A 12,111-nucleotide genomic window follows, 5' to 3' on the forward strand; every position below is an offset into this window, starting at 1 on the left:
CGATACATGCTACTTCCATCCTCAGGGCTGAATATTCAAGATGAACACTCTTCCTCAAAATCATCACAACATAGTGTCATAACACAGACATCATCATGTGAGCAAATGTATTTGATAACTGGTGAAAATATCAGAGAGTATGGGCCATTGTAGTTGAAAATTTTTTAAAATAAATAAAACACAATAATGATTAAATATATTAGAAACAAAATATAAAATTGATGCAGTAAATATTGTAATGTAAATATTGCAGTAAATATATTTACCTTTTTGCCTGGTATGAAGTTCTCCTCACATGGTGATTTGCTGTNAAACACCATAATAATTAAATATATTAGAGAAAAATATGAAGTTGATGTAGTGAATATTGTGTGTGAAGGCAAACTTCACCTTTTTGTCTGGTATGAAGTTCTCCTCACATGGTGATTTGCTGTGATCCAAAACAAGACCTCTTTTGATCATGTCCACAATTAACTCCTCATAACTGTTCTTGTTTATGCTGTAAATACATAAAATAAATATGAAACAATTCAAAATAAATATGAAGTGTTTATCACATGAAAATCAAAAGAAAATTCATTACCTAATTTCCTCACTAGAATTTTAATTCTACTGCAAACTGATATAACTTCTCTAAAGTAAAATATCTTTGATTGTGCATCATTATCATGCTCAATATGATTTAGAGACACAAATAAATTTTTGCTTTTGTAAAATCTGGTATTACATTGTGTAACCTATGAAGGATTATCACTAGGAACACTATACTGGAGACCTTACTGATCACACATGACATTTCTTCTGTAAGCTTGTTTTCTGCATTCCAAAAGAATTTTACAGAGAATCTAGTACTATACAAGGTGAAAATAAAGACTGGTACAAAGAATAACCAATAAAGTTACAATGATATCATAGCCATATATTTCAGACTTTAAGTCATATATTCTCCTATGTGATAATTATAGGTCAAATATCCTTGTTGCTTGTATTTACTTATGCAACTAGAGATATACATATATGTTCTGGCTGAGGAGGTAGTTTCAATTGCATTTCAAGGAATGTTAGGATTATGTGACTGTACCAAACTTGACAGAATATCATTAATCAGTTAATTACTGTAGATACATACATATATATGACACTCATGCATTTCACTGTGAAACCCTTGGGTTTTTAGCTCAGGATATTTTTTCAATAAATGCCCTCTTTTTTAATTATTAAAGGAGGCTTTGTTTTTCATTTGAACTGTTTAGTTCATACAAGCAAAAGTAACCCATTCATGGTCCAGGATATGGTAACTTTTCTTGTCAATGTCACAATATATAGCACCCAAAATTACGCAGAAGGGATAACAGTCCAATAACACAAACATATGATGAACACGCTTCATATCTTAATGAAGCATACTCATCAGATTAAAACTGAGTATGAGGATTCCAGTTTTATCCAAAAGTTTATTCACCCCTGTACATTGCTTTTATATTTGTAGCCATTCAACATACTGGTACAAATGCAGGGTACATTTCTTAATAGCTTTCTGTGTTATGTATTAGAATTTGTTATAAGAAACAGACAAGAAAGTTACAATTTCATCTGTTACATTAATGAACTGGATGGGATTTAATAAAAATTGACTACAGTAAGCATGTCATTCACCTAGATTTCAATGTCCTACATGAACAAGTTTTGAGTCACTGATAATCTTACATGGTGGGGGGGTCACTGTTCAATCAGACAAACAGAATTTAATGTAACTGTTATTTGGACTAAATTTATAAAGTCTTAGCAGTGTTCTGGTTAAGATGAACTGAGGCATTCCTTTACACGTGAATGTCTATAACTCTTGCTTCATAGTAACTAAAATGCTTTGTTACACAGTGACAAAAAGTATGAATATTAATTTGTTTCCATAAATTATAGAGGAATGTCAACTGAATTAAGAATAATATGCATTACCTGTCAACATGTTTCAGCTTCACATATGGCAAGGTATTGAAAGAATGTTTCTTAAAGTAGACGTCTTGGAAGTAGGAATTCATGTTCAGACCTGAAGCACCGAAATGGTACGTCCGAGACACGTCTGGAATCACACACTCTCTGCCCTTCCGAACCTCAGGTAGCCGCATCCACATATCCCAGTCCCACATCTGGACATGCAACACAAAACACAATTCTTACACTGGCATTATGATCAAGAAAGTTATTTGATTCAAAAATGTAATCCAGGTAACTGAGATCAAATTATAGTAATATAAAAAAGCTAAAATTTTACCTCACTAAAATATTAATAGCGGTTCTGGGAAGAATTTATAGCACTTTCTTAATTTAAGTATGATATAATTATCACGAGTGACCAGTTAATTACAAATAATTCCAAGCCTCAAACTGTTGAACCTGCATTCACCAGTTGATAAGAGGTCCACATCCAAACAACAACAGAAGTAACAATGAAGACAACAAAAATGACAACTAATACAATAAAAAGCAACACAAAGAATTACAACAATGAGAGCATAAAAGAATATGCTTCATGAAGTCCAGAAGCTTGAGGACTTCTGGGCTACAAATTGGTATCAACTTCTTGGGAAGAAATCAGTACCTTGCATTTTCACTTAGATTCCCCACAGATGCTGATACCTATGTACTGAATGATATAGTGTCATAACCCAGAGATCCGCAATCTTCGTATTTACCTCTTTCGAGAACTCCAAGCTCATATGCATATAGCAAAGGTTTCCCTTATCCTTAACTGAAACCTACTTTGAATCATATGTAAAGGTTCAAGCCTATGCCTCATCCCCTTTGATATAGTCCAGTTAAAGTTCCACTAATTCTACAGTACCAAAATGTACTAAACCTTTTCAGGTGTTGGCCATTTGGATTCCAGCTCATCTTTATAGAGAGATCTTTTAAGGATCCATCCGAGCCCTGGCATGGTTTCCACTCTGTATAACAAGCTTGGATCACTGCTGGTGTGCTCATAACCCTGGTCATTCCAGGCAGAGATGCAGTAAAGTGTCTCGTCCTCCTCCAGCAGTCTCTTAGTCTGGCTGAAGTAACTGCAATGTACACACTGTACCAACATTTGTATTAATCTGCCTACACATTTGGCAAACATTCCAGTCCTTGGATTAAAATAAAGTGATTTGATGGAGCAAAGTCCTTGATCTGGCCGTGAAATGACGTCAACTTCTCTAACTTCTGTATTCATTCCAGTACTCATAAGATTTTGCAGCTGGACCTTACCATGACCTACCTGAATCAAGTGTACAACCTCAAACCTTCATTTTCAATTGTATGTTCCCTGTATAGGTCTCCCAAGTGATGTCTCTCTGTTACTATATTTGAATGCATTCATCCCTCTCACTGGGCTACATGCCCAGCCTATTTTATTCTCCTTGATCTGACTCACACAGGTTGAAACTGTTCATGGTTTAGTCTGGATAGGAGACAAATGATCACTACAAAACTGTATACAATCATACAGACTTTAAGTGTACAGATGTAGTGAGTTCTACAAAATGTTTCAGTCACTGAATGACCACTATCAGATGGATACTGGAGAGTAATCAGGAGTTTACTGTAGTGACAGCATTTTCATTTTCTACACAGTCATTACCCATTTCACTAGGTACCAAAACCTGTAACAGTTCTCACCTGAAGAAGTCTGGAGACACATCCAAATCTTCTTCCACAATAATTACATATTTGGCATTGGGAAATATGTTGAATGTTGCTGTGAGAGAAGCCTTGTAGTGCTGAGATATTCTGGCATTCTTAACTCCAATTGGTGTGTGCTGAATTCCTCGCAGTCCAAAGAGTTTTGTCACCTCAAGAGGTTCCTCAAAGTAGCCATCAATGAAGACTGTTATCATCTCTGGATTTGCTCCATGTGCAGAGAGAAGAGACCTCAGCATCCTGCACAGACCATAATGCACTGAGAATTACATCAGAGTATTTATAAATCTGATGCTCTTAGGAGTGCATGGGGGAAGAATGAAAGTGTAAATTAATCAAACATAGAGACAATCCTACCAGCTTTTCTGATAGATTAGGTTCTGTTTTACAGTCAAGGCACCTGAAACTCAGTGCTTTAGTACTACCTGTACAGGTAATGAGGCCTGTTGCTTGCAATGACAGCCACTGGTACATCATGAACCTTATTATTCACCAGCTAAACAAAAGAAAAAGAAGAAATTAATTATCAGTATTTTGTTATTAATTTATTGCAAAATTACAGGGGATAAAATGTTATATGAAATGACTTGTGAAATACACTTGCAAAAAACAGTATGTTGGTTAAGAGGGATACAGGAAATGTAGGTACATGCATTATGAGCTCTTATGACACTAAATTTCTTGGCTTGACTATTGAGAGATCCTTGACTTGGGAAAGACATATTGAAGAGGTTATAAATAAATTAAGCTCAGTCTGCTACATGATAAGGAACATAAAACCACTTATGCCTATAAATACCTTGAAAGTTATTTATTATTCTTACTTCCATTCAGTCATGACTTATGGCTTGATTCACTGGGGAAACTCATCACATGCTGAAACGGTTTTTGAGATGCAGAAGAGAGTTACATGACTGAGGATAGGTTGTAGTTACGGGGAATCATGTAGAGATATCGTCAAGGAAATAAATATACTGCCTTTAAAATCACAGTATATATATTTGCTAATGATGTTTGTAATAAAAAACAGAGATATATTTGTTTCAAATAAGGATTATTATGAAGTAAAAACCAGACAAAATATTAATTTACATATAAACCAGGTTAACTTGGCCATATATGGTAAAGGAGTATATCACATGGCAGTAAAGGTTTTTAATGGACTTCCTTATAACCTCAAAGAAATCTCTAATAATCAAAAAAAGTTCAAAGTTAATTTAAAGGACTTTCTGTATTCAAATTCTTTCTATACAATGGAGGAATTATTTAAAAGATGATTGTATTATATCTGTAAAAATTGAGTATTACTGATTATATTGTTATATAGGGATGATTTTACGCACATGTATATATCTATATTTGATGGAATTTATTTGTAGTTATTGCTTTGCTGCTATTTACTATGTTTTTATTACTAGAGTGCTATTATGTTCATAATACAATAACTTAAGAATTGGTTTAGTTATATTAAATAATGTGCAAGTTTATGCTTACTTTATTATGTACTTACTGATGTGTATGACTGTATCTATGTTGTACTGCTTTATTTGTGACTATTTCCACATCCTATGAAATTGTTTTCTATCTGGATTTATGGAAAATGAATAAACGAATGAATGAATTACTGACAACAATGGAATTAAAGTAAATGTTTCTTATTTCCCTTAATTGCACTATCATAGCTACCTAAATTATTTTTGGGTTTGTAAGGAATTCTTAATACTAATAAATTTTAAGTAATGAAGTGTCACAATGGAATTCATCATATTCCTTGACATCTTGAAATCTTGAAAAATTTGAAATATGAAATAATTCTGATTCAGCACACAAACTGAGTGCAAATATTTGGACTTCCAAAACTATAAAAAAATTACAAATCACATAAATGAAGAAAAAGGGGAAGGATCATTGAAGAAACAACTGGATGAAGGAAACCAGAACCATGATGTGGTGGTGGCAGTGGTGGTGGTGGTGGTGGTGGTGGGAGATATCTATAAAGTGAAGTATACTGAACTCTTTCAATGGAAATTGTAGGCATGATGACACAATAATTATTAATCTAAAAAACAACATATATTTTGTTGCTACTCACTGGTTCAGGGTTAAACAACAATGGCGCAGGATCCGTGCAGCTGCAGACGCTGCCATAACCCTCGATATGGTTACAAAACTCTCTTCTTCGCCGGTTCTCATCTGTATCCGCCCAATCACACTCACTTTCTGTAATGATATATGTTTACATTTGCATGTCTTATTAATTATCCATACAGATTACAAAAAAATTACCAATAATATGGGTCTCCATAGTAACAGCATACAATAGTACCAAGTAGTAAGTAGTAGAACTTAAGGAGCAGTGATAGGTAACAGTACAAACTAGTGGTAATTAGTTTTAAGCACAGATAGGCAGGCCTGACCTCCAGGTAAACCTATCTTTCTTACTTTTTGCTGAACACCTGAACATGGTTCTACCTTCAATGGGCATGAGCGGTATTTCTGTACGAAGCACTACAGGAGCTCCCCAGGTGTTGAACTCAGTACTCTTGCTGTAAGACTCTCCGAACATCTTGGCACCTTTCTGTGTTAACATGGCCCACATGTCTCTCCATCCAATTATCTGGGCTCGCTTTGAACCCAGTCTCTTCAGGAGGTCTCTGGCTGGCTGTTTCATCTGGAATGTTCCTTCATCCTGCAAATCAGCTACAGTTACCGTCACAGAAATCCAGAACAAACGACACTGAGACAGCTTACATTCAGAGGACTATATTTCTGAACATCTTAATATGTACTGAGGGATTTAAAATTGTTTGAGTGTGTCATATCTGTCAAGCTCCAGACATTTCAGATGTCAGAAATATTAATGTTACAGTAATAACTTTACAGTTCGTTTCTGTACAACATACGTGCTGTCTATTATGTTATGTAATTTAGAAATAAATTATCTGCTGACATAACACAAAGTACGCAGGTCTATGAGAGACCAACTGAGGTGAAAATGGTTTGATTAACTGTACACATGATGGGATGAATTAAATTAGTTAATATTTTAATCAAGAATGACAAGATTGGTGCACAGGTAATAATTCTGATGCATTTGTATTCTTTAATTTAAATATCTCCAAAACAATAAGATTTATTGAACATGTACGCCTGTTTAGCACAAATTATAAAAATAAACTAAATTTATATGAGTAACACTGCATAATGAGGAGCTTCATAACTTGTACTCTTTTCCAAGTATAATTAGAGTGATCAACTCAAGGAGGATGGCGTGAGCAGGGCATGTAGTACGAATGATGGACAAGAGGAATACAAGAAAGATACTGGTGGCAAAGCAGAAGGAAAGAGACCAATTCAAAGACCAAGGTGTAGGTGTGTGGATAATATTATAGTGGATCTTAGAGAGATAGGATAGGGTGCTATGGACTGGGTTGATCTGGCTCAGGATAGGGACCAGTGTAGGGCTCTTGTGAACAAGGTAATGAACCTTAGCGTTGCATAAAATATAGGGAAATTCTTGAGTAGCTGCACAACTGGCAGCTTCTCAAGAAGGGCTCAGCTTCATGGAGTTAGTTTAATGAAACATTACTGGAGATCCTCAGAAATCAACCTTCATTTGTCTCACAACTGTTACTGCGTACCTTTATGGCGAATATGACGACTCTGCCATCAGAAACCATGTTCAGGAAGAGTGACATGGCTTCGTCTTCGTGTGGCGAGTACGTATCGAACTTACGCTGTGCCATCACACTCCCACTAGCCTGGTTCAGCACAATCACGTGGATCCCTCGCCCCTTGTGGTCTTCTCCAGCCTCCAGGATCTAGCAAGCTACACTAACATTAAATTTCTCTCATCTCAGCTCACTAGTCTTATTGAAGTAATTACATTACAAGAAAATTACTAAACAAATGGACGAATTATTAAAAAAAAAAGGTAAAGTTGTCCCTGTGCTCTACTAATTAAGCACTATGCATTTGAGGGGGAATGGATGTAGAAACCCACATTTTCTTGACCTCCGCAGCAGTTGGAAGTGAGTGGTCAGCTTCACGCTTCAGTCGCTTTAACCCCGGAAAAAGAATCCCCGGTATCCATTGGATAGGGGGCTGAGTAGGCCCCAAAGTCGGTCTGGACGACATGGAGAAGTGAAAATTCTTGCCCCCACAGAGACTCGAAAACAGCGTAGAGTGTGGAAATCAGCGATGGCGCTGTAATTAAATGTAGTTACGAGTTTTGTGTTAAAGTGGTCAATAAATCCAATCTCCAATCCAAACCCCGTCGAGAGGACGCATTCCGTATTACGTGACAATATACAGAGTGTTCAATCAAGGAGGAAACTTCGCAACACCGCTGACCGGGCCCAATATTCCTCACAGATTGCTGCTGTAACTGTAACGGCGCGCGTTTATCAGCGCTAATGACTCATTCTGCTATCAGCAGTTACAGCAGCAATCTGTGAGGAATGTTGGGCCGGGAAAGCGGTGTTGCGAAGTTTCCTCCTTAACTGAACGCACTGTATTACAGTTGTACTCCTAAAATATTGTCACGTGTAGGGAATTACGCGTGACGAAAATAACGGGTTCCAGTTCGGATGACAGGATTTATTAGCACCCTGGTTACATGTTCTCTTAATCACACTTAAATACAGCGTCATTTTCCAGTTCGCCGTTGCACGCGCACAATGATTGTCTGTATTCATGAGTCGTCTCCTGGCAACGTATCTCAACACAGAAACTAGCGCTTGAAATCACCATAAAGTCTTCTTGCCACTTCTTATTCAATCATCCTGGAAACTGGGAACTCAACTAAAAACTCTCGCCGACCCCTCACTAATCTAAGTCAAGTTCAAAGTCAAATTCAAAGTTACTTTACAACTGGTGGTTTACCACCAATCAGTTCGTCTTGGCGTCATGCCCCTTGAGGACCACGACCAGAGATTTTTCCAACTGAACTCTTGCTGAAATAGTCCTTATGTAACATCCTCTTTGAGGAGAAGACACTAATCTAAACTACAACACGTCTTCGTTATATAGGCTCCGCACAGACAACACGGTCACGTGATTGTTAGCCAGCGACTTCATTGGTGCGCTGTTGCCTGGTAACGAGCAAAAACATTCATCCACTGAGACACGACTTCCATTGTTGCATGTTGGAACGTGTTTACCGAGCCGTTGCCTAAAAACTTTTTGAGCAAATCCGTTACAATATTATCATGCATTTTTGGTTGTGTGACTATTAGACGGGGTTTGGATTGGATGATTGAATTTATTGCACTTATACACTGAACTCGTAACTACAAGTAAGTATAATATTACTGCTGATTTCCACACTAAGTGTTCTCAGTCTGCCTTCGCCAGTTCTTACCTGGTAACAGCTATTCCTCTGTAATATTTTCACTAGATGTTTCCTGGTAAGTGTAATTAATTCAATCAACCAAACCCCGTGTAACAGTCACGATATTGTTGTATTGTATTGCGACCATCTTGCAATAGCTTGTCCAGTATGGCGGGACAGGTTGCTGCCCTGAGGTGGCGACTTACCGTTGTGCCATCCACCGACACGGATACTTTTGACTGGCTGGAGACAACTTCAATACCAAGAGACTTGGGTTGACTTTCTTGGAGTCTGAGACTGTTTCGCCTGCTCTCACCATCAATGAGCTCACCACCGCCCCCTGGAAAGTTCGGATGGTTTATGTTTGCTTTAGTTCCGGATTAGAAACATGAGATGGCAGGAATATCAATATTTGCTTCAACCAAGTTGAAAATTATACACCCTTTTCGTCTGCAATATCCGCGTCCTACATCCAGGGCTGAATGCAGAGACAGATGCGCGTGGCAACCGTCAACTTAGTTCCTGAGGAAGCTATTTCTAGGGCCTTAACTGCCGTTCCCCAACAACGACACATGTAGCGAATTCCCGAGCCCACAATGCGATGATCTTTCAGAAGCTGTTGGTCATTTCTTGGGCTTTTCTTTTGAATTCGAGTGACTACAGACTCTGAAATGGATTTTCTAAGTAATTCTGTATTGAGAGTCTACATAGCTCTGAACTGCAGTCTCTACGTAGTTTTAAATTGTAGCGTCTACCTAGTTCTACATTTGAGCGTCTACATACTCCTAAACTGGTGTGTCTACACAGTTCTGAACTCCAGTTTCTATGTAGTTTTGAACTAGAGCGTCTATATACTCGTATTTCTGAGCTGGTGTGTCTACATAGTTCTGAACTGCAGTCTCTATGTACGGTTCAAATTGTAGCGTCTACCTAGTTCTACATTTGAGCGTCTACATACTCCTAAACTGGTGTGTCTACACAGTTCTGAACTCCAGTTTCTATGTAGTTTTGAACTAGAGCGTCTATATACTCGTATTTCTGAGTTGATGTGTCTACATAGTTCTGAACTGCAGTCTCTACGTAGGTTTAAATTGTAGCGTCTATCTAGTTCTACATTTGAGCGTCTACATACTTCTGAACTGGTGTGTCTACATAGTTCTGAACTGCAGTTTCTATGTAGTTTTGAACTTAAGCGACTACCTAGTTCTGAACTGAAGTTTTATCCAGTTATAAACTAGAAAGTCCACGTAGCTCTGAAAGGCAATTTCGGCCCCTGCCTCTATCTTACGTATAATTTCGGCTTTCGGGATTTAGTTTCGTCGTATATTGAAGTTGCCTCAATGTTTCGGTATATATTGTAGCCGCCTTCTTCAGGATGAATTAGGGGATTAGAAAGATGCGGCCGGATTATAGTCATGCAATACAATTAAGAGTGAGTGTGGACTGTCGTGCTATCCAATGAGATTCTTATTGTAGCTGCAAAACGTATCACAAGTCTCCACCCCTTTTCATTGGATGGCACCACAATCCACGCCCCTTGTCGTTACTTCCAATGATTATTTATATAGACTAATCCTGTAACACGTACCATTAATGATGAGTGCTGGATCACAATATTTTGGACTGCCTGAAATCATGGATTCATGAATGTTGCATCTGCAATATTGCAATATGTATTAATCGTTGTAAAATAAAAACGGGATTTTAAAATCTGAAAATACTTCTCATTTCTTTTGGACTCATTTCAGTCTCCAAGACATTATAATCAGCTCAGAGCTACACTTTCATTTTGCTACCTTACGTAACAAGCACTTCAATCAGGTAAGCGCCTGGAATGACTAGGTTTTTGGACTTTTCCCATCGTCCAGTATTCCAGAGAATAGAAAACACTCCAGTGATTGAAATCAACTCTTTCTAAGGGACCTCTCCCCTTCACCCGAGGACGGAAACAGATCCAGTTTCCGAAACGTCGTGTTTTCTATTCTCTAGAATATCGGACGATGTAAAAAGTCCATAAACCTAGTAATTCTGCGTGTTATACAGCATCGTCAGAACCCTTTAGAAGCACCTATCTGGTTAACTCTCTATAATCTAGACAGGCTCGGGCACTGCTTATTATCACGGAGGCTTCTCTGGTTTTTCTCAGTCCTTCCAAACAAATGCTGGGATAGTACCTCGTTTATTCCACGACTGTTTACATCTAAATCCTTTCTAAGTCACCATTCATTACTCATCTTAAAATTAGATGCTATACGATTTTGATACTGACAGTGACGTAATGCAAACCACAAGACAAGCTTGTGCTAAGAGGGCTTCCACGAGAGGGGCTAATTACTTCATTATTACCTGTCAAGGGCATTTCTTTCTGAAGACGTCGGCTCGTATTGAGGATGAATAATACATTGATGCCAATTGTAATGAGCAGTACCACAACCAACAGTGCCTGCCGCAAACAAACATCACTGTTAGTGTGACTAATTTACGTGGTATATATAACAATAAAGGTAAATAATGTACGTTTAAATCCACTGAACACTTCTTGCAAGTTAACAACCCCTGGGAAGATTTTGAAATTCTGGACCTTTCATAGAACACAAAGTTTCGTTATCATAAATATGGCCTAAAAGTTAACTCTCGCTGATGGTCTATCCTGTGCTTGGTTTGTATATCCTATCATCTGTTGGTGCTGATCTCCGGAGACAGGGACTAGCTCTATTGATTGGGCCAAACTGAGTAGGTTTTACCTCAAGACGGAGACAGAATTCAATCTCCGGAGATAGAGACTGGCTCTATCGATTGGGCCAAACTGAGTAGGTTTTGCCTCAAGACGGAGACAGAATCCAGTCTCAGAAATGTTGTGTTTTAAATAAATAAAAAAAAAACAGGACGATGGATAATGTCTAGGAACACAACAATTGTTCATTATCGTGTTGGCAAAAGCCTACCACTCGATCTAATGTAAGCAGAGTAACAAACTTCTGCACCAACAGTTAACAGTATTGGTGGCTGTCGTTGAGGAAACTGCATAATGAGGAGCTTCATGACTTGTACTCTTCTCCAAGTATAATTAGAATGGTCAAGTCAAGGAGGATGAGATGTGC

At 37.7% G+C, this 12,111-nt stretch overlaps 1 protein-coding gene across 1 annotated transcript in view; it reads right to left on the minus strand.

The window, feature by feature from the left end:
• Window positions 1-295: 295 nt before the first annotated feature.
• The window catches only part of LOC111861716 (protein O-linked-mannose beta-1,2-N-acetylglucosaminyltransferase 1), a gene marked incomplete at its 3' end in the record, with an annotated part of 74,688 nt that continues 62,872 nt past the window's right edge, over window positions 296-12,111 (minus strand). The window contains exons 4-13 of the mRNA XM_033750433.1: window positions 11,357-11,453; window positions 9,217-9,350; window positions 7,320-7,499; window positions 6,151-6,367; window positions 5,771-5,898; window positions 4,104-4,174; window positions 3,658-3,918; window positions 2,858-3,059; window positions 1,957-2,147; window positions 296-499 (exon numbers count right to left, since the gene is read on the minus strand). Coding sequence (XP_033606324.1) covers window positions 296-499; window positions 1,957-2,147; window positions 2,858-3,059; window positions 3,658-3,918; window positions 4,104-4,174; window positions 5,771-5,898; window positions 6,151-6,367; window positions 7,320-7,499; window positions 9,217-9,350; window positions 11,357-11,453 — 1,685 coding nt within the window. The remainder of the gene's footprint in view (window positions 500-1,956; window positions 2,148-2,857; window positions 3,060-3,657; window positions 3,919-4,103; window positions 4,175-5,770; window positions 5,899-6,150; window positions 6,368-7,319; window positions 7,500-9,216; window positions 9,351-11,356; window positions 11,454-12,111) is intronic.

This window comes from Cryptotermes secundus, unplaced genomic scaffold, assembly GCF_002891405.2.
Source record: "Cryptotermes secundus unplaced genomic scaffold, Csec_1.0 scaffold136, whole genome shotgun sequence".
Taxonomy (NCBI): domain Eukaryota; kingdom Metazoa; phylum Arthropoda; class Insecta; order Blattodea; family Kalotermitidae; genus Cryptotermes; species Cryptotermes secundus.